Below are 22,645 nucleotides of genomic sequence, written 5' to 3' on the forward strand. Positions count from 1 at the left end.
GTCATATAAGTAAGCTGGAAGAATGAGAACTGTATGGTGGTAGTGATCTCAATACACAAGTAGAAATCATGAGGTTGATTTCAGTGGAAATATACATGTGCTTAAAAGTGCATACAATTGAAATGCTTTGCTGGGAAAGGGGAGACAGAGCTTAGCACTTCAGAGGGTTCAGCCCTACAACAATAAATACTATAGACTTATTTACTCTAAAGATATAATACTTTGTAATTTTTTATGCTGTTTCCATCCACTGTTTCCATGAGAGTGCCAAATTACTGCTTCATGTTCCAAGATTTCTCTCTGAAACCCTACTAGCTAGGGTTTTTTTTTTGGGGGGGGGGGATTAATCTGTGAAATTCCTTGGGGAGGTGGGGGGGGGAGAGTCACACAATGTTCTTGATTCTGCAAAACCAGGTAAATAGCATGGCCTGATATATTTAGGAAATGATCCACCCAAAAACATATAGACAAGGAATTAGAAAAATACATTGTTTGATAGTCAGTTATTTTGGGGGATGGGGAAGAATTTCCCTGGCTTGAATCTTACTCTTTCAGATAATTCATGGTTAGTAGCACTTTCAGGCCAACTGTTGATACCAAGGAATAACTCAAAGCTAACTTCAACCCTTCCCAGAAATAAGATGAGCTCCTTAGGCCTAACATCATGAGGCTTGTTTTACAAACTCTGGGTCATTTTTGTGAGTCTGCATTGAAATCTCTCTCTCCATTATTCCCACAACTTTTTTGAGCACCAGAATTGGACTAAGTATTCCAGTTGTGGTCTTATCAATGTTGTGGATAAAGGCAAGATCATGACTGTGCATTTGGCTTTTGAGTGTGTGATATTTTGCTATGTGTATGTGTTTTTAAACTATGCATGATAGCTATTTCATGTGTTCTAATAGAAAATGTATTTTCTCTAAATATTAAATGCCACTATAATTCCAGTTTTGAGCTAAGATTATGGCTTTTCCTGTGTTTTTGCTTTCATAAACAGTCTTAAGTATGAGTGAGCTACTTAAAATGCATGTTTGTACAGGAACACAGGACTGGAAGGGACCCCCAGGGTTGTCAAGTTCAGTCCTGCTATCATAGCCAATTTCATTTCATAACCCCATTCATAAATGTATCAAACTCCATCTTAGCACTAGTTAGTGGTTTTTCCTGCTACTCTTGTTGGAAGTCTATTCAAGAAATTCACCCCACTGATAAGTGGAAATTTTCAGCCTAAATCTATTCATGGCCAGTTTATACCCATCTGTTCTTGTGCCAACATTTTCCTTCAGCATAAATAATTCTTCTCTCCCCCTGATGTTTACCAATTGATTGATTTATAGAGAGCAATTGTATTTCCCCTTAGCCTTCATTTGGTTAGGCTAAACAAGCCAAACTCTTTAGTCTCCACTTACTTTTTAGGCTTTTTGTTCCCTGATCATGCTAGTAGCCCTTTTATGCACCTGAACCAGTTTGAATTTATCTTTCTTCAATGTGGGTAACCAGAATTGTTCCAGGTGAAGTCTCATCAGTGCTTTGTATAAAGGCATTAATATTTCCCTTTTTCTTTTGGAAGCATTATAGTTGTAATCAGCATCATCCCCATATACTTTGTCATAGTTTCTTTATTAAAGACCCTTTAGATTTAAATATCATTAACATTAGTGATAATTTTAAAATGTATAGTTTAGTGAGATTTCCAGTGTGTACTGTGGTAAGAAAAGGCATCAATAAGTGATGAGCTGACAACCATTAATGTCTTCCTGAGGAAGTGGGCAGTAACCTCTCTCAGTAGTCCCAGATGTTAGTTTTCAGTGTTAACAGTTATCCGGTTTCCTAGTTTATTTGAAAGAACTGGAAACAAGCATACTTCCCAACCTGTAAATAACAAATCAAAGCCAAACTTTCAGGTTTTTATTCTTTTGGAACTTTCTCTCTCCTTTGTTTACAGGATCAAGAAGGAGTTTTCTAAAATCAGTTCAAGTCTGTATATACTAACAGATAAAACAGCAAAGTTGTTTAAATTTGTTCCCTCAGCTGTGTTGACCCCACACATTTTCAAGACAGAAGGAAAGAAGGATTTCTACATTCCCTCAGTAGCCTTCCTTCTAGACTCTGGACAGCTTTCAGTGACACTCTAGCAGTCTGTTTGCCTTGCTTGTGGTAGTGCAGCGGTAGTGCGTCAAGAGCTTTAATAAATGAGTCAGAGAAGTTAACATGAACATCTCAACTATGCATCCAAAATGGAGATGCCTGAAGTAGCTGTTACTTCTCAAGAAAAAAGATCTTGAAGTCCTCAGAGATAGTTTTCTGAAAACATCTGCTTAGTGTGCAGCAGCAGTCTAAAAAAGCTAACCAAATGTTAGGAAACACTGGGAAAGGGGTAGACAATGTCAGAAAATATCATAATGCTAGTAAAAAAAATTCCTTGGTATGTTAACACCTTAACTACTGTGTGCAGTGCGGGTTATCCCTTTGCTAAAAAGACATATTAGAATTGGGGAAAAGTACATATAAGGGAAAAATAATTATTAGGAATATGGAACAGTTTCCATATCAGCAAAGGGTAATAGTACCAGGACAGTCAAATTTGGGAAAGAGATGTTGGGGGGGGGGGATGACAGGTCTCTAAAACATAAATAGTGTGGAGAAAGTAAATAAGAAAGTCTTATTTACCCCTTCACATAGCACAATAACCAGGAGTCACCCAATGCAATTAATAAGCAGCACATTTAAAACAAATATTATTTAGTATTTTTTCATACAACACACAGTCATCTTGTGGCTCTAGTTGTAAGTAGGGATGTAAGTGAGTAGTTGACCAACCGATAACCCTAGGCTTGTGTCGGGTCCTGGTTCTACGCTGGATGTGGCTTTGCAGTTTAAACGTAATAGGAGCCAGGCTACCTGCCCACCCGGCTCTTACTACATTTGAACTGCAGAGCTGCAGCACGGATAGCTTCCAGATTTCGTGCAATCTGGGACTGAGAGCTTCTTCGCTTATCAATTATCAACTACACAATTAGTGAATTATCTGCCCTTAACAAGAAGATGTTGCAAAGGTCAAAAGAGAATTAGATAATTTTATGGAGCATTGGTACATCAATGGCTGGTAGCCAAAATGATCATGGATACAACCCCATGTTCTGGGTGTCCCAAAATGTCTGACTGCCAGAAGCTGTGATTGGATGAGACAGAGGATGGATCACTTGTTAACTGCATTGTTCTTTTCATTCCCTTGGAAGCATGTGGGACTGGCAGCTTTGGAAAACAGAATGTGGGGCTTGATGGACCCTTGGTCTGGTCTAGTATACCCATTCTTACATTCTTACTAATCCAATTTTCAAATTATTGTTAAATATTCTGGAGTGCACAGATTATGAAGAAAAGTGACACATGTTTTTTATTTCCAGGACTTTTCTATGGCCACAGGGCAAAGCCTTAAGTTATGTCAAAAATTAAAAATAGAGTGAGCTTCCTCCTACACTGAGAGATATTCTGCTTAAACCACTTTGTAATGTGGTTTCCGTTCTCGTCAATAAATACTCTGCTGCCACCTTTTGAGTTTCTGGCTATGCTGGTTGCCCAGTGTGCTTGGGGCAGACCACAATATCACCGTTAAGATACTTCACTGATAGATACTCTATCCCAAAGTAAGCGGAGGAGAGATTTTCACTCAACTTTTGGCCTATAAGCAAACTCCCACAGGTCATGCTGCGTGCTCTTTGTGACAGAGCAGTTGAAAGGTTGGGGGGGGGGGGGCAGGGATCAGGTTGGTCTGTGGGTTAGGGTACAAGCCTGCATGTTACTGTATATAGAGTAAGCACCACCTTCCTTTTGCCTGCATATGCACTGATAATTCATGCTCTTTGCAAAAATAAACTGCAAGGAATCAGAAGTTATCTACAAATTCTTCCTTTAAAGCTTTTCCTTTCACATCTTTCATTTGTTAATCTTTCAAACAACAGCCAAGTGTTGATTCCTTGGAGCTAGGGTTCTGATTCCCAGGTCACGCAGACATAGCTCTAAGGTAGCACTCTAAAGATAGTATCTTAGCTGCCATAACACAGGCTAGCCACCCCAGGCATTTACGCCAGGGGTTCAGACAGGTATGTACTTTGAGCAACTAGTTCTTGTCTCCACTCACTGACCTTTGAGCTACCATGGCTATACTACTACTTTAGCACTTGAGATCAACGAGAGCCAGTGAGAATATACCTACTGAACCCGGGAATCACACCCTTCCTTCAAGTGTAGATATGCCCACAAATGTGGTGTTTGTACTTCCTATTCTCCTCTCCCTGTTTTGCATACACAGCTGCACAATTTTGCCATAAAACCATCTTCTGCTCAACTGTACATTGTCTACTCAGGCCTGGGTACTACAGTATGATCCATATGAGCAATTATTTCTAAATAATTCCCCTTCTGCAAATATGACAGTGAGCAGTTTTGCTGCTAGATATATTCTCGGTAACATTTAATTTCAGCTGAATATTTCAAGATGTTCATGGGAGTTGAATTTTGATTTTGCAAAAATCTGAAACCTGATTTTAAGGATTATGAATCAAACCGAGATGTATGTTTCCAGTCAAAAGAGAACAATAAAGTTAAAAAATCCTAGTGACTAAGACAAATAACAATGTTGCATATTCATTCAGTATTTTCATGTACAGTGTTCCTAGCTGATGCTGAAAACAATAGGTGGGGGGAGAGTAAAATTGCGCATGTTTTTTTAAAATGTTCAGTAACTTGTGATATGCAGTGTGACAGGACTAGAAATTGTGCTTGGCCATTACATTTCATGGATGACAATCTTCGATTTTTAATTCAGTGAAACATTTTGTCTCTAGTCCTGATGGTTCATAAATAGATTTTTTATCAAAACCTTGTTGATAAAAATACATATTTTAATAACTGAACATTTTAATGAAAAACTTATTTAAAAATATACTTTACTGAAACAAAAATTTTTAATTTGAAATCCCCCCCACTGCCTTTTCTCCTTTTTGCCACTGAATACAATAGAGCACATGATGTCCAGGATGATTTTTTTTTTTTTTTTTTTTTTTTGCCTTTTGCCATTCCATAACTTCTTTCAACTTTCAAAATACTACAGAGTGCCAAAGAATAAGAAAAGTTTGTAATTTTGCCACTCCATAGCTTTGCAAACATTGGAAAAGTTTTGGAAAGTTAGAGCAAAAGGAAAATGAGTGTGGGAGTGAGGGAAGGGGAACACATCAAACCTATGTGTCCACCAGCCTGAAGAGGGTAATTAGTACATTAAGATAATATTTGAAGATTAATTAAGGAACTATGAAGAAAGTGGATAAAAAAGGAGGAAGATTCTAGGGAAATGACCTTCTGACTTTGATGGAGGAAATGCTTACTTTCTTATGAACAGACAAAATCCCAATTTTGTATTTTTATTTCCTAGTGTCTTGTGCACCTGATACTTGGTAACAAGGTAGATTTGCACAGGCAACCTGAATTTCTTATAATCCCAGGGAAGTTTGCAGCCACACCACTTTGTGGTGTCAGATCTCACAACTGAGCAAAGTTACAACTAGCTCATTACTTTGAAGACCTCCAGAAACAGAGGAGCTTCAAGAAGTGCTGCTGTTAATTTCATAAGTGGAATTCTTCCTTCTATATCAGTATTGAACCACCATCCTACCCTACTGGAAAGGGGTCATTCTGCGCTTGGAGATGCCATCTTTTACATGAGACATAAAGCAAACAACCGAAGCTTGTGGCTGAAGATTCCATGGCACTTTATCTGACAGTACATTGTCTATAATAGGCACCCTCACTAAAATCTGTGTTGTCCTGCCTTCACTATTATTTAACCCAAATTAGCTGGGTTAGCTGATCTTAGTTAAGAACAGACCTTTTATTTGCAATGTAGACATACTACAAGTCTTTACTCATGACCAGTAAACTGATGGCCAGGAAGGTGTAATACTTTTTCTAAAGAGCATAAGACAGTATTTTACTGAAGTCAATCAACAATAACAGTCACTTAGGTTAGAGAAAGAAAAAGTTGTGCTGAGTCCTCTTTGTTTTTAACTGAGGAAATAATGTCAGAGGTTCATCATGCAGTGTCATAGATCTGCAACTCAAATTTCAAGGCAAGCTAGAGATGGTGTAGATGTCTGTTGTGAAAAATAATAATACTGATGTTGTGAGTGAATTTATCTGAAATACACTAGTGCCTGTTTTAAGTGAAACAGAATGAACTTCCCCAGTTATTACAATTTACTGCAATCTTCACTGCTATTCCAGTTAGTCATGTTTTTCTTTAGGGGAAAAAAAGTGCCTTTCCTCTAGGAAATTTCCACTGAAATGATATTTCTCTAATGATCTTTGTGGCAGTTAGAGTTTAGAAACATTGTTTCCTCTTCTCTAGTTATTTTGCTAGACCTTTACACTACTTGTCACAGCATGTATTGTAATATGGAGCTAGGAATGCAAATAGCAGTGATATATTAAAGACTTCAAACAGAAGTGAGTTGTTCGGTCTAAATTACCTGAGAATTTTTTAAAGTTTATCTTGCTGTTTGAACTATCATAGCTTCACCCCTTCAAGTTGTAAGAATGCAGCCTTAGCATCCCAGGCTTTATACATCTTGCTTCCTCCTGAGGTAATATTTATAGCATTTCTGACCTTTGGGTGAACTCCCAGGTGTTAGTAGCAGCTAACTGAATTTTTCTTTTTACTCATCTTGGTATGGGTTAGCTACTGCACTTTCATAAGATACAAAGGAAAGAATTATAATAACAAAAATCTAGAATATTTCATTTTTTAAGCCACCAGAAAATGGCCAACATTCTCAAACACCATCAAACTGAAACTATTAAAGGAACACAGCCCCACTGTAAAAGGTATTTGTGTAATGAATCTGTTTAAGAAATTCAGGTACAGATCTCTTATTCCTACTGTCCTTCTGATTGAAACTGCATCAGAGTACATACATCTCGGAGAAAACATAATCAATTGCAGTTTGGGTATTTAGAGTATTTGGAAGAAAATGAAATTGTTCATTATTTTGCCATTCGAAATACTGTCCATTTAACAAAATATTAATCTTAATTGCAGAATTAATCTTAATATTAATATTAATTGCAGCATATTTTATGAGTAGTTTTCATAAATAAGCATTTTATTCCTGTCAGTCTGAGAAAATCTTTTGGAGAAAAATCTATAACCCCTGCTATCTTTGGATAGTTAGGTGTTTGAAATATGTGGCTACTCACTCAACCATTCATGCAAATGTGTCTAAAAATGCAGGGAAACCCTCCCGCCCCCCCAAATTTCCATAAGCCAGACAACGAGATTGTGCGTCTAATTTTAAAAGTGTTTAAAATCTTCTAGGGAAGTGTGAAGTCAGGGCAGGATGAAAGGGGGGAGGATATATAAATATAGTTTTAAAATAGCTACAACCAAATGAGGAAATGCAGCTAAATTGTTTTAACAACATTAAGGTTGAGCCTAACGATCAAAAGCTAGGAAATGATGCATCCCACCTTTAATATATGTCATTATATTCCCTTGGTTTTATAGAGCGAATGAGATGGAAACAATGTTTCCACATGATTTAGAGGCAGAAGATATTCTTAATTTTGGATTTCCTTGCTTATCCCAGTTTCTAGGACATCCCTAATAAAGAAAGGCTTTGTCTGGGAATAATCCTATGATTAGTCAGATTTCCCGACCCATAACATTTGAAAAAAGATTTTCAGCTTCTCCTCATGTTTTTCTTCTCCCCATTACCTCCTCTTTTTTTTTTGTCCTTCACTGTTCTTTTAAACAAGTTTCTTCCTCTTATTCTATTCTGTCCCTGAAGTTTCACTTCATTCTGTCACTGAAAGAGTAGCTGCATGCTGTAATGCTTGCTTGCTTTCTTCTCCTCCCCTCCCCCAGTTTAAAAATATTGTACTGTAATAACAAAATAACCCCATTGTTTAATCACTTCAGTACCTAGTGCATGTGCATTGTATTACACAAATTCACATTCTGATAAGATTCCCATTTACTGTTTTGAAGAGATCAGCAAGTTGACTCCAACAAGAAGCAGACAGGTGCAGTTGGTAATGGCGTGCTACCAAACAGGGATTTACACAACGTTTACCTGTACAGATACCAGGGCAGTTGTCCAGCATGGCTAGAAGCTGGGCTTACAGTCAGACCAGCAAGGGGATGGTGACTTTACTAAGACTCCTAGTTGGCTGCATACTATGAATTCAAGGTGCATAGATGCCTGCCTGGATAGGAATCACAAACTGCCTATTTCATAAGCAGCAGTTTGTTTCTACACACTCTCTCCCTTAAGCTTGATGATACTAGGATATCAGGCATTAGTGCAGATTTTAGCTATGAAACTAATGATCCTCACCTGCATGCACAAGTTTATCACTTTATTTGAGCTCATGAAGGCATTTTTTCCTACACATCAGGTTGACCTTGGGGTATAGTAGAGTCAGTGTTAAGTGCTTTCAGTTCATTCTGTTTGTAGATATGTGATGCTGTTTATTGGTTATTTTTCCCTGGTATGCTGTAGGAACTGGTTTAGGATTACTGTTGACATCCTCAATATTGTGTGTGTGACTTTCTATCTCCTTCACTGCAGCTTTTGGTTGAAGCGTCTTGTGGCATATTTGGATGGGCCTCATTGTTATCCTAAAATTTGGGTATCATTCTAGGAGCTGGTGGAGCTAAAGCAGAAGGAGGAGGAAAACAATAGTCATGGAACAGGTCTGCGTGAACATGTCAGATACAAACTACTCTCCGGCTATGTCTACACTGCCGGCTATTGCCGGCAGAGAGTATACTAATGAAGTGCTCATTAGCATTTGATGCACTGTCATTAGCATATTCTCTGCCTGAGGCTTTTTGCTCAAGAGGTTTTTCTGCAGAAACAAACTGTATAGACGGATCCATTTTGCACAAAAACTCCCTTTTGCGCAAGATCTGTATACATAGTGTAGACATAGCCTTCCTGAAAGAGAGTATGGCCATATATTTGCAATCCGTATTTTGATAGGAAAAGAGGTTAGAGATTGTTCTCTGGGCTTCAGGACCTTCGTGGATAATTGAATTTAACATCAGGCATTACAGGTTATGGGTAACATTAAGTATCTGAGTGAAAATCAAGACAGTTGCTGTTTTAGACTTTTACATTTCAAATACCTCTTTGAGTATTTCTTGGGACCACCATGCACAGCAGTGACTGTGAGCCATGTGCTCCAAGCCTTCGTCAGGTCCTATGCTATAGCCTGACCTAGTCTGAAACTTCTGATTAGTACCTTAACTTGAGCCTTCTGCTGGACATATCATCTTCTTAGCGCCAAATTATAATTCCTGTGTATAAACAGATGCATCTTCTCATGCATCTTTCAACCAGCATTAGAAGAGTAAGTTAGTCATCTTATTGCTCTCACTAACAGTGGGAAATCTTGTTTTATGACTTCAGAGAATGATGAGGAACAGGAGGCTCTGCCATCCCTGGACAAGCCTGGCTGGTATTCCCAAGGTAATGCTACTCATCTCTATGAACTGCTGAAGAAGATGACGAACAAGACAGAACCCAAGGTATTCAGCAAGAGAGGGGCAAGTTATTGTAGTAGATCTATCTACCACTATTGATCTATTTATCACCAAATAAGCATGAATTAAATGTCTTATTATTGAATGTAGTCCTGAGTAGTCCCTTTGAATTTCCATGGGGATTACTTATAGTGCTTTGTTCTCTGCCTAGTAGCAAACATTTGAAGAAAATGCTCAATAGTTACTAAAGATGGGTCCTATTTGTCAATTTACACGAATACCCTCCTAATGCTATTGCTGTCTGCATAGTTATCTGTTTAGCAATGACGATGGACTTTTGTACAATACATAATAATACAGTTACTTCCTGGGGAGCTAGCAGTCTAAAAGATAGCAATGTGCTGGCAAATCCACACACAGCTATCTTTGGGAGCTAAAATAGTGGTTCCCATATTTATTAATACATAACAGGAAGGGAGAAGTTGACTAACTGCATTCGGTTTCCAGAAATTATAGATATTTACTTTCCTTCTCAAAAAGGAAAAATAAATGTAACAAAAATATTTTTTCTTCATGGTACATCTGATCATACACATGCATATATATATATTTGGTGTGCACACATGCATAATAAAACCTGTGTAATCTTTCTCTTTAGATATAGAGATAAAAAAGATGAAAAAGGTAGATTAAATAAAAACTTGGAGCCTTGGCTCACCCTATTCAGTGGGTGACATCATGGCCTTTGAAGTCAATGGGAGTTTTGCCATTTTCAGCTGGGCCTGATTTCTCCGGTATGCAAGCTATACATATAGGGTATGTCTAAACCACACCCCTCTGTCGGCAGAGGGATGTAAATTAGTTGTATTGAAAGTGCAAATGAAGCTGGAATTTAAATATCCCGCACGTCATTTGCATAATGGCGGCCGCTGCTTTTTTTCGAAACAAGGCTTTTAAAAAAAACAGCAGTTTAGGTGGGGCATTTTCAACACAAATGCCCCATTTCAAAAGATCCTGTAGTCCTCATTATTTGATGAGATATATATTGATCAGATATGTATTGTGTACCATGATCTGTCGAAAATGCCCCGTCTAAACTGCCATTTTTTTTCAAAAAGCCCCGTTTAAAAAAAAAAACGGCGGCCGCCATTATGCAAATGAAGCATGGGATATTTAAATCCTGGCTTCATTTGCACTTTCGATACGTCTAATTTAAATCCCTGTGCCAACAGAGGGGTGTAGTTTAGATGTACCCCTTAGTACAACATGACAGAAAGTTCTGTTTAGAAGTAATGAGATGATCAGTGTTTTCCTTTGTTTCAAACCTTTCCCAAATTAGTTACATTTTTTAAATTCTGTTTTATCTGCTTGTTAGTTTTACTTCACTGATGTCTAATATGCTAATTTCATCAGCCAAAATGCCCTAGCAGTATTCTCCATGATTTAAATAAAATGTCTTTTTGTTGTGGCCAGATAAACCTGGAGCAAATTGTATTTGGTGGTTTTTGAAGCTCTATCTCTGAAACACAGTTGCTTATGTTTTCCTCGCCACATATAGCACTTCTGAATTGCTGCTTCACTTTTTAGGTTGTGTATTTTGGTGACAGCATGCGCTCAGATATTTTTCCAGCCCATCACTATAGCAACTGGGAGACTGTCTTCATCTTAGAGGAGCTGAGAGAGGACAAAGTTACGATGCCTGTGGAGAATGAGCCTGAGCCCTTGGAAAAGAAAGGAAAATATGAGGTAAGGGTTCCTCACAGTTGTTTCCTTGAGTCAACCAAACAAAAAGTCAGAAATAATTTTATGGCCACCTGCATTAAGTATATCAGAAGAAACCTACATTACTTATTAGTGATACAATCAAGTCTTCTCAAGTATGTTAAATATGTAGTTGATGAATCAGAGATTGTACATATACTTCATGAAATAAAAAGCCAACATTTCTTCAAAGTATTTATTTTTGTAAGTTTCTAGGAGCCATAGCATAGAAAAATGTCTTGGTAGTCAAACAGATTTCCTAGCATTTTATTTAGTTGCACTGGGTAAAAGGCATCTGACCTAACATCTGTTTTATTCTTCAGAAGCACTTTCTGTGTAGTTGCAGTTATGAAGTAAGAAACTGAGGCTTTGTCTACACTGCAGGGTTTTTGCACAAGAAGCTTTTTGCGGAAGAGATCTTCTGCAAAAACTTGCGCAAAAGTACGTCCACACTACAAAAGCACATCGCAAAAGCGATGTGCTTTTGTGCAAGAAAGCATCCATACTGCATGGACACTCTTGCGCAAGACAGTTCTGATTGCTATTCACAAAATGGCCATCAGAGCACCTGTGCTTTTTTTGATAGGCTCTTTTTGCACAAGAAACCCCTGTTGAGCATCCATACACACCTTTTTGTGCAAGAACTCTTGTGCAAAAAGGAGTTATTCCTTGTAGAAAGATGTATACCTACACCGTAAAAAGCCCTCTGTTCTGCCATTTTACTGTAAATTTTCTTGCTAAAAAATGCGCTTGAGGTGTGGACTCTCCACAGATAGTTTTGTGCAAAAACCCTGCAGTTTAGATGCAGCTTGAGACTTTTAGGAAATAATTTGATGTTTTGCTAATGGTGTAGTATCTGGGATAATAGAATGAAGTTATGCAGTGTCTGAATCTAATCCCTCTCCTACACTGAACCTATGTTCAACTTACATCCACTGCCAGTGACAGCAAGTAAGCAAAGGCAAAATGAATTGTTTTGATTAAAGGAATCTGAACTGAGGGGGTCCACAGAAGGTCAGTGGTGTTATTTTATTGCCATGCTGTTCACAGGGGTCTGAACAACAGATCACATCCATATATCTGCAACTGACTGCACAGCACTAACTTAACAGGACTAGCTCAAAACAATTCCCCCCCTTCCCCTCCCGACTCCTACAAAGATATTTTTTAAATTGTCCTAATCACCTCTTCTAATGACCTGTGAAATGGGTTAGAAAAGCTGATTCAAAGCTTTCATATAGATTCAGTGTGTGTGAAAATTGTGTTCAGATACTTGGTACTTATAATTATTATTAGTAGTAATAATAATAATTAGCTTTGGGGTAGTATCTAAAGTGTTCTATGTTCTGTATAAACACATAATAGAAAGTGTATAACCTGTGGCTAATGGCTAATAATCTTTACAAAAGGAAAATGTTCTTACATCCAATTTAAAGAAATGTGATGTCTTTCCCCAATTTTTAGGTGTTTACATGAAGTATGTAAAGTTGAGAGAAAACCACTGTTCTAAATCAGAGATTTTGAGTTAAGGTTGTCATGGCTTCTTTAAGGGATGAGGAAGTTAATAAAAGGAATTTACAAATCTACCTCATTAGAGAATAAGAACAAAAACTTATTCCCTGGCCTCTCTTTTTCTGGTCTCAAATGACTAAAGTGTAACGTTTATTGAGAAGCAATCCTATTCTAGGTTCATCCTACTTTTGTGATTCATCTTGGTTCCTTTTTTCCAACATTTGTTCAGTTATGTCAGTTTTGAGGACTGTACTTGCTTTGGTGATTCTATCTTGTTTCTGTTTGGTTTTATGAGAAGAAATCCCATTCCAGGCACATTCCATTCTCCCAGAACAGCCAAACTCTGACCTTGCTTTAAGTCATTATAAGAGGAAGCTGTACACCAAACTTGGTGGTCCTAGCTTTTACTGTTTAGGAGTTCTTGATTAGCTAGACAGACAGACTCTAAAATATATAGTAGATAGCCACTTCTGAATCAGTGCATTAAACCGTGCTCTGGATATTGCTGCCCCAGTCTGGGATGCCTCAGGACTGACTGACCCCAGTGGAGGAACTGTATTGCATTTGTATTACAGACTTGTTTTCGTAGAATCAGAGGCACACCCGGGATGTGTTTACTTACCATATTTGTTTCCTGATTTAAGAGACTATCTGACGACAAAGCTGATTGAAGTCAAAACATTCGGTGGCCAAGTTAAAGATTCATCGTTAGATGATCTCAAGTATGCAGATGATATTCCTTTACTTGGAGAGATTACTGATCAACTATAGCTAATGCTGGAAGAGCTGAGAGAAATTAGAGCCCTGCAGCTGTGCCTGATAACCTAACCAGTCAGCTAGGCTGCCTCATTGGCTGAGGAAGCCAGCAGGGTGGTTCTTAAGCCCAGGAGCAGCAACAGGTCTCTAGCTAGTCAATTAAAATGAATGTGGACTCTAGCTCCCTGTGCTCTTCTCACTGAAAGCCTGTTCCTGCTTTTCTTCTCCGCTCCACCCCAGACTTTAACCTGCATCCAGCCTTATTTCTATCCTCTCCCAATCCTGCTCCTTCCTTTCCTGACTCCAGATGATTCGTGTGTTTCATCTCAACACTTATCTCTGGCATTCAGTCTAATTTGGGTTCTGACCTTCACCTCTGATCCCCAGTTCTGATTCTGCTTTGAGTTTAGAATCTGGGCTTTGGACTCTGACCACGAGGCTGGAGTCCTCCAACCAGTTGGCATGATCGCCTACAACCTGATCTCCTGACAATCTCTGTGGAAGTTATGATCAGTGGTCATAAAATAAAAGTTGTGGCTGATTCTTATAAAACAAAAACGAATGATCTGCTGATGAACCTGTACATGGCAATAATATTGAATGGGTGAATCGTTTTACCTGTCTGTGTAATTAGGTGACATCAGGAGGGTGACGCACCAGATCATGTATATGTAAGAGACATGTCAACATCTTCAAAGTCATCTGTTTGGTTGTCAGTATGCCTGTGTTTTCAATGCAATACTGATGACAACCCTCGTATACAGAATAGAAACATGGCCATAAAAACACCTGAAGAAAATAAACTAAAACAGTTTTCAGTTCAAAAGTTGTCATAAACTCATAGAAGATTAGGGTTGAAAGAGACCTCAGGAGATCATCTAGTCCAGCCCCCAGCTCAAAGCATGGCCAACTGTAACTAAGTCATCCCAGCCAGGGCTTTATCGAGCTGGGCCTTAAAAACCTCAAGGGATGGAGATTCTACCCCTTTCCTAGGTAACTCATTCCAGTGCTTCACCACCCTCCTAGTAAATCAGTTTTTCCTAATATCCAGCCTAGACCCCTCCCATTGCAACTTGAAACCATTGCTCCTTGTTTTGTCATCAGCCACCTCTGAGAATAAGCTATCTCCAGCCTCTTTGGAAACACCCTCCCCTCCCCCCCACACACACACTTCAGGTAGTTGAAGGGTGCCATGAAATCCCTCTGCCCCTTCTCTTCTGCAGGCTAAATAACCCAGTTCCCTAAGCCTCTGCTCATAAATCATGTACTTCAGCCCCTTTATCATTTTCATTGCCCTCCACTAGACTCTCTTCAATTTGTCCTCATCCTTTTTGTCATGGGGGCCCCATAATTGGAGGCAATACTCCAGATGTGACTTCACTAATACCAAATAGAAATGAATAATCTCTCGCTCTGCTGGCAATGCTCCTATTAATGCAGCCCCAGTTTGCCATTAGTCTTCTTGGCAATGAGGACACACTATTGACTCATATCCAACTTCTGGTTCACTGTAATCCTGTGGTCCTTTCTGCAGAACTGCCACTTAGCCGGTTGTTGAGCCAAATGAAAAATCATAAGATTACTATAGGTTGGGGATGTCAACATGTAGTTGACTACTTGATTATCTAATAAGCCTGGTAGTTAATCAAGGACTTATTGGTTAATCTTATCAACTACACACACTTCCCCCCTCCTCGAACTCCCCTGGTGCCTCTGTATCAGTGGTTCTTCCTTTCCCCCCCTTCCACCCTCAGCACAAAGGGCAAGGGGGAGAGCTGGCTGGAGCTGATACGCACAGGGAGCCGGCTTTCAAGCAGACTTCTCATATGTGCCAGCTCTGCGGACCCACCTCGCTGCCTCCTAAAAGCCAGTTCTCCCTGGCACCAGCTCTGCAGTGCTGCTTCTTCACCCTTGCACTGCTGCCTCTCTCAGAGCACAGTTGTGGGGAGCAGAGGAGAATGCCATGAAACAGCCTCTGCACATGGCAGCTCGAGCTCACTGTGGACAGGGGCTGGCCCAGAGCAGCAGCCCCTGTCTCTGGGGAGTCTGAGCTCCCTGAGGACAGAGCCTGGTCTGCATCCCACAAAATAGCCTCTGTCTGCAGGGAGCTCAGACCCCTGTAAACAGGGGCTGCTGTCACCTCATGCTGCTGCTTCTATATCAAAGTAAGGATGTTAAATAGCACATATTTCACTAATTGAATAGTCGATGCATTTTTGCATCGACTATTCGATTAGTTGATAGGACGGTGCTGCCCTTTTGAAACGCTACTACCGCATTTCAAAGGGGCAACACCACTTGGAGCCCAAGATCAGCTGGGGAGCCTTGGTGGCATTTCAAAGGGGGCAGTGCCACACAGCTACTCCCAGGCTTAGCACCCCATGGACCCTGGGGTCAGCTGGGGATTCCAGCTGATCCTGGGCTCCATGTACCGCTGCCCCTTTGAAAAGTCGCAGCAGCATTTCAAAGGGGCAGCACCGCACTGCTGATCCTGGGGTTAGCGCCACACGAGCCTGGCCTCTCTACGGCACTCCCGCTTTGAAGTACCCCCTCTTTCCACCTCCCTTACTGCCTCTTTTTGATAGAGGCAGCAAGAAGGGGGGGGAAGCGACTAGTCAACTATCTTGTCGACTATCTGATAAGCATTAGTCGACTAGTCCTTAACATCCCTTTATCAAAGGCAGCAGCATCAAGCAAGAGGCGGGAGCCAGTCTGCATGGGGAGCTGGTCTTTAAACTGGCTCCCCTCGCAGACCGGCTCTGCCTGCCAGCCCTTGCCACTGCCTCTGATAGAGAGGCAGCAGCATTGGGTAGCAGGGGACTCCCTGGGAGTGGGGCTGGGAGTGCGCTGGGTGCCTGCCCCACCCTCCGGGGACTATCAAATAACCACTAAGAGTCCATGCATTTACACCACTATTCAGTTACATGATATCTAACATCCCTACACAGGTTGACCCTCTGAGGTCTGGGACACTCTGGTCTGGCAACATCCGTGGTGTGAGGGGACAATGGATGTTGCAGGACTAGAGACCCAGCAGCAGAGTTTGCTTGGAGCAGAGCCCACTGGCAGTGCCAGTGGGAAAGCAGAGCCTGCAGGGTACCAGAGCCCATAGCCAGTGGGGCAGGGAAGCTGGAGGGGGCGCTGAAGCTCGCAGAGCAGTGGAGCCCTCGGCTGGAGGGGGCTTCCAGGAGCTCTGGTGAGGTGGTGGAGCTGCCGCGAGGCCAGCAGGGCTGTGGCGAGACCAGCAGGACTTGGAGGCTTGGGAGAGGAGCCCAGGTGGCTCGGGAGAGGAACCCAGTGGGGAGGCTGGCATCCCCCCTCTTTGACCTCCCTTGTCTGGGACCGGTCAGGTCCCGAGAATGCCAGACCAGGGAGGTCCAACCTGTACTGTGTCTAGTATTAATGAAGATACTAGTTGGAAGTCTCAACTGAAGCATAGAGACTTAATTCCTCTCACTTCCAATTGGTGGTCTCTCTAGTTCAGGCACTCTTCACAAGCACAAATAATTTTTAAAGGCTTCATGTTTACTGGCTAATAGAAACTTCAGGATGGTGCAATATGAATCCATAGTGAGGGAATCTTGATTTGATTTCAGTAACATGCTGAGATTTCCTTAATGGCAGGCTGAGTCTCTTCCTAGTCAGATATGGGATTCTGGTAATCAGGATTTTGGGATGAGAATGAGAGTTTCTTAAGCATACTCACAGAGTAACCCTAGTATTGTTCTGTAGGGATACAACTGAAGGACAAGTTTGAGATGTCATCTGGCACAGGCCATCTGTGGGTGTCTAATTGCTGTGTAGATATAGCCTGAGTTTGTCTTCTGTTGTGGTCTCAGGGTGTGTTGTCAAATTTCTTTTCTCCCGTTATTAGTGGCTATGGGAGATTAACAGGGGTCAGGACATAAATCTATCTGACATGACCCCTATTGTGATCAACAGTTATTCCACCATGTACTAAAGTTTGTAAGGAAGCAGTTGAGTGGAAAATGAGGTGCGGAAGTTCACAAATCTGGAAGCATATGGAGACATGTCGGCTGTTCTCTGCTATGATGTGCTGAAATTATACTTTGCACACAAATGGCTTTTGCAGATTTTCTATAGTGTGGTTTGCTATTTAGCTTATCTTTTTGCAGAAGCCTCCTGGAGTTTTTTATGACTGCTCTGTATAAGGTATACCACCTCTGAGGATGAATTGCAAAGCACAATAACATCAGAAAAAAATGCTTTGCCCATCACATTTTAAGTCTTTCTTTAATACATGTTAAGTCTTTAAGGCAGATGATATATATCTATAGAGATATAGATGTCCCCTAGTTTTTGCTAGAGGACCTGAATAGTAATATTCTGAAAGGCAGTAATATGAACCTCAGCTCTTCTTTTCCTCTCAGCTAAGAGAGGGAAGGATAGTGAATCTCAGTCAAAGAAATATTCCCTATTGTTACTCGGATATTCAGCGTACAGTCTCTCCTGAAGTGAGGGTAGAGAAAACAGTAGCTAAGCTAACAGCCTTATGCATCAGGGGCTACGTCTAGACTGGCATGATTTTGCAGAAATACTTTTAAAGGAAAAGTTTTTCCGTTAAAAGTATTTCCGCAAAAGAGCATCTAGATTGACAAGGATGCTTTTGCGCAAAAACTGCTTTTGCACAAAAACATCTGTGCCAATCTAGACGCGCTTTTGCGCAAGAAAGCTCCGATGGCCATTTTAGCCATCGGGCTTTCTTGCGCAAAAAATTAAGGTGCCTGTTTACACTGGCCCTCTTGCGCAAGTATTCTTGTGCAAGAGGGCTTATCCCTGAGCAGGAGCGTGAAAGTATTTGCGCAAGAAGCACTGATTTTGTACATTACAAAGTCAGTGCTCTTGCGCAAATTCAAGCGGCCAGTGTAGACAGCTAGCAAGTTTTTGCGCAAAAGCAACTGCTTTTGCACAAAATCTTGCTAGTCTAGTCGCACCCAGGATGTCTCTGACCCTCCATCAAAGAGAGAGAAGTGAAGTATTCTTAATACCTTGGAAGAAGGAAAAACACATTGAAGAAAACAATGTTTAAAGCAGACTTTATGTCATAGTGGACCACTTAAGAGCAAAACTGAAAGATTTAGGGTGTTTTTTCACAGTTTGCTTTTTCAGTCATGTTGCTTTTATGAAATATTAGTTTTATTAAGAAATCAGTGGATAGCTTCAGAACTTCTTAAAATAATGTTTGTGGGCTAAATGGAGAAGGAGGATACAGTATTAGCTAATTACAATGATTGGGTTTGTGTTGGGGTTTCTAATTTATGTATTTATTTTATTTCAGGTACATCACCCAAAAGCTCCTTATTCTCTGTCTAAACAATGGGACTCTTTCTTTACGGATAAAATCTCAGGATTGGAAAGTGCAGAGGAAACTCTAACACACACATGGTCTTGCAAATGTATTAGTGCTTATAGCACTATTGCAATTCCAAGTATTGAAGCAATAGCAGGTAAGGAAGACACGTTTTATTACTGACTATGCAAAGTGACAAGAAATATTGTTTTCACCTGATAGCTACTACCGTGAGAGAATCACTTTTTCCTGATAGCATTCTACTGTAAATGGCCAGTCACTGTTAATTATTTTGATGCTTATTCTCATAAAACTTGTAGGCTAAACTGGGTAGGGTTTTCATATTCAAATATTTATCTGCTTCCTTTTGGTCTGACAAAAGAGATGGAAATTTTACCACAGGATTTCTGCTACTTCTTTGTTTTTGCCTAGTCTTTCTCACAGAATTTTGCTAATTCAACTCTTAGGGTATGTCTACACTTGCTCCTTATATCGAGATAGGGATGCAAATGGAGTGTACCGAAATTGCTAACCAAGTGCAGGATTTAAAATATCCCATGCTTAATTAGCATAATTGTGTCCGACCGCCATTTTGAAATCGCGTTATTACGAACCAAAATCGTCCCATGTAGCTGCGTTATTTCGAGAGGAAACTCTTCTCTCGAAATAACTTTTATTCCTCATACAATGAGGTTTAACAGTTATTTCGAGAGAAGGGTTTTCTCTCGAAATAATGCTGCTACACGGGGCGTTTTATTTCGCAATAACGTGATTTCAAAATGGCAGCCGGACGCGATTATGCTAATTAAGGTCAGGATATTTAAATCCCGTGCTTCGTTAGCAATTTAGGTACACTACATTTGCATCCCTATCTCGAGATAGGGAGCAAGTATAGACATACATACCCTTAGAACAGAACAAAACTAGGAAATATATGCCCAGGCTAAGTTAGCCTTGCAAAAAAGCTAAAAATATTTGTTAACATTGGTTTTAACTTTTTTGAATCAGTTCACTTAGTCTTTTTGATGGTATTTTGTCTATGCAGTTATCAGTTTCACCCGAGACTCTCTGAGAATACAGGTCAGCTTTTCAAGATTTAGTGGTTTTGAAAGGTGTATTATTACATTGCCTGAATATAATCTTCTCTTTATCTGCAAAACAGGCCCATTATAAGCAGTGGCAATATCCTTTAACCCTGACCTAAAAAGGCTGCCTATCTAGAGATGAGAGGCTAGTTCAGAGTCTATATTCATGCAGCCAGCTGTCTTTCTGTAGAGACTGCCAACAAGGGCACCAGTTGGTGGACATTATCACATTCCTAACAGACCCTGGACTGAGACCTCTAACTCATTTCACGTTGTCAACCAAACAGTATCTTATATGAATAACTTTGTATTCACAGTAGACGTAGGCTGGATTCCAAAAGTTGATGACCTGTTAGTCACATTGAAGGGTTCTGTTTTCATTACCAGCCCCAGTCTGACCTCTCCAGTTTCCATGCTGTTTCTTAAAGGAGTACAAAAGTTATGGAGTGAGTGTTATAATTAATTCCATTTACCAGCCATATGCATCAGTGTTAAGTCTATTTCATGCATAAAATGAAAGAATAACTAGTCTTTCTGAGAGAGAATTCCTGAGTTGCCAAAGTTAATTCTATAGCCATTGCAAGCACACAGACTGAACTACTGCTCATGTTTACCCAGGGCAATAATATGTAGGAACCTGCTAAAGACTGTGCCACCATATTCTGATTATGCAACTACGTTATAAGAATATTGCAAAACAATTAGCTTAATACAATGTAACTTGGTCATATTCTGTTCTTTGCTGCATGACAAAATTTCTGCCATTCCAAGTATAAATGGCCCATTTACTTCTATCCAAGAAAAAAAACTCAGGGAAAGGAAGCCTCCATGAAGTTCCCCTTGCAGAGTTTTCCCCGATTCATTCTGGTGGGTAGAGCATTTCTACCTTTGGATGCCTGGATCCAGGCAAAACCTGCATGAGGTTGGCCCTTTTTTGGGCCTACTTCCCCCTCCTTCAGTTCCCTGAAAACATAGCTCTTTTTCCTGAGCTGACAAAGTCTATGGACTCCTTGGAAGGGAGATGTCCCCCAGCATCTGAAATGGGAAAGCATAAAAATTAATGCAGGACAATGTAGCACTTTAAAGTCTAACAAGATGGTTTATTAGATGATGAGCTTTCGTGGGCCAGACCCACTTCCTGATCTGAGGAAGTGGGTCTGGCCCACGAAAGCTCGTCATCTAATAAACCATCTTGTTAGTCTTTAAAGTGCTACATTGTCCTGCATTTTGCTTCGGCTACCCCAGACTAACACGGCTACATTTCTATCATAAAAATTAAGGCTGCTTTGGAGGCCTTAGAGGGCAGTGCATTGCACCCTGACTCTCCCTCTCCTATTCCTTCATGAGCTGTACATTGTCAGCACCGTGGAGGGGACAACCCATCGTGGAGGGTTCTTCACTGTACAGTAATTCCTCATTTAACACGTGCCTGCTTAACACGTTTTTGTGATAGCACGATTTTTTTTTAGGGAATGTTTTTTGAATTACACAACCATCCCTGGAATAACACGATTTCCCCAGCCGGCCCGTTGCCAGCAGCTGTGCGGGGCTTCCCTCACCTCCCTGCAAGCGGCGGAGGGTTCGCTGCTCACCGCACCATTCCCTGCCAACTCCCCCTCACTGGACGCCTTGCCCCCTCTCCTCCGCCCCCGCTTGCAGGCTGGAGGCTGGGTTTCCCCAGCTGGCCCGTCGCCGGCGGCTACGCAGGGCTTCCCCGTCTCCTTGCAAAGCGGAGGAGGCTTCGCTGCTCACTACGCCATTCCCCAGTGACCCCCCCCTCGCCGGACGCAGTGCGGATCCCGGCAGACCCGTCACAGGAGCATACTCCCAACCCAATCCCCCTTCCCTTCCCTTCCTTTCCCTTCCCTTTCCTTCCCTTCCCTTCCCTAGAGCCAAACACCTTCCCTCCCTGCTGTAATCCAGTCCCCTTTCTCCCCCAACCTTATGTCCCGGTCCCAACAGACACCACCGCTTGAAATGCAACCCCCACCTTTTCCATTATTTTCAATGGGAAAATTGACCCCGCATAACACTTTTTTACTTAACACGATCATTTTCTGAAACACATCTACAGTGTTAGATGAGGAATTACTGTATCTGGATCCTGACCAGGTGGGGAGGAAGACTTGTGTGTCATAGAGCATTCCGTCTATGTGATAAATGTTAGTAGAATGATGACTCTGGAGGCTAAGATGTAGCCCATGCAAATGAGCTAAGGGACAGATCAGAACCAACATTTTTAAACTTGTAACGGTGGACTGTATAGTAAAAGGTAAGTAGAATTGTATAAGAGTTTTATACTCTTCGTCAGAGAGAGCTTGTAATAGGTCCATTCACGCTTTGATGTTGGGGTGGTCCTGACCCCACTGCTGTGCTTATCTGACTGACTTTAGGGTAAGCTATTTAAGTCTTCTTTGTCTTGGCTGGCCTAGCCTTGATTTTTTGGCAGAGATTGTAAGTTCTGGCTCTGCTGCATTTGTTTTGGAATAACTAGCTAGACAATGTTCACAACCAGCTCTATGAGGTTGATGTGCTCTGGAGCACTTTCTTTTTCCATTGGGGTATTGTAAGTGTCTAGTATGCTTGGTCCTGTCCTGTCACAAACATATTGGCCATGCCTAAAGGACATTATTATTTAAAAACAAATATCTGACTGACATGTTCAAGAAAATCCAGAGA

At 40.8% G+C, this 22,645-nt stretch overlaps 1 protein-coding gene across 1 annotated transcript in view; it reads left to right on the forward strand.

Annotated features, from left to right (window-relative positions):
* The window catches only part of NT5DC1 (5'-nucleotidase domain containing 1), a 197,657-nt gene that overhangs the window by 152,820 nt on the left and 22,192 nt on the right, over nt 1–22,645 (forward strand). Inside the window, exons 9-11 of the mRNA XM_089777214.1 lie at nt 9,468–9,586; nt 11,129–11,287; nt 18,870–19,038. Of these exons, the coding sequence (XP_089633340.1) occupies nt 9,468–9,586; nt 11,129–11,287; nt 18,870–19,038 (447 nt within the window). The remainder of the gene's footprint in view (nt 1–9,467; nt 9,587–11,128; nt 11,288–18,869; nt 19,039–22,645) is intronic.

Source organism: Pelodiscus sinensis, chromosome 3 (assembly GCF_052426305.1).
Source record: "Pelodiscus sinensis isolate ZL-2025 chromosome 3, ASM5242630v1, whole genome shotgun sequence".
Lineage (NCBI taxonomy): Eukaryota > Metazoa > Chordata > Testudines > Trionychidae > Pelodiscus > Pelodiscus sinensis.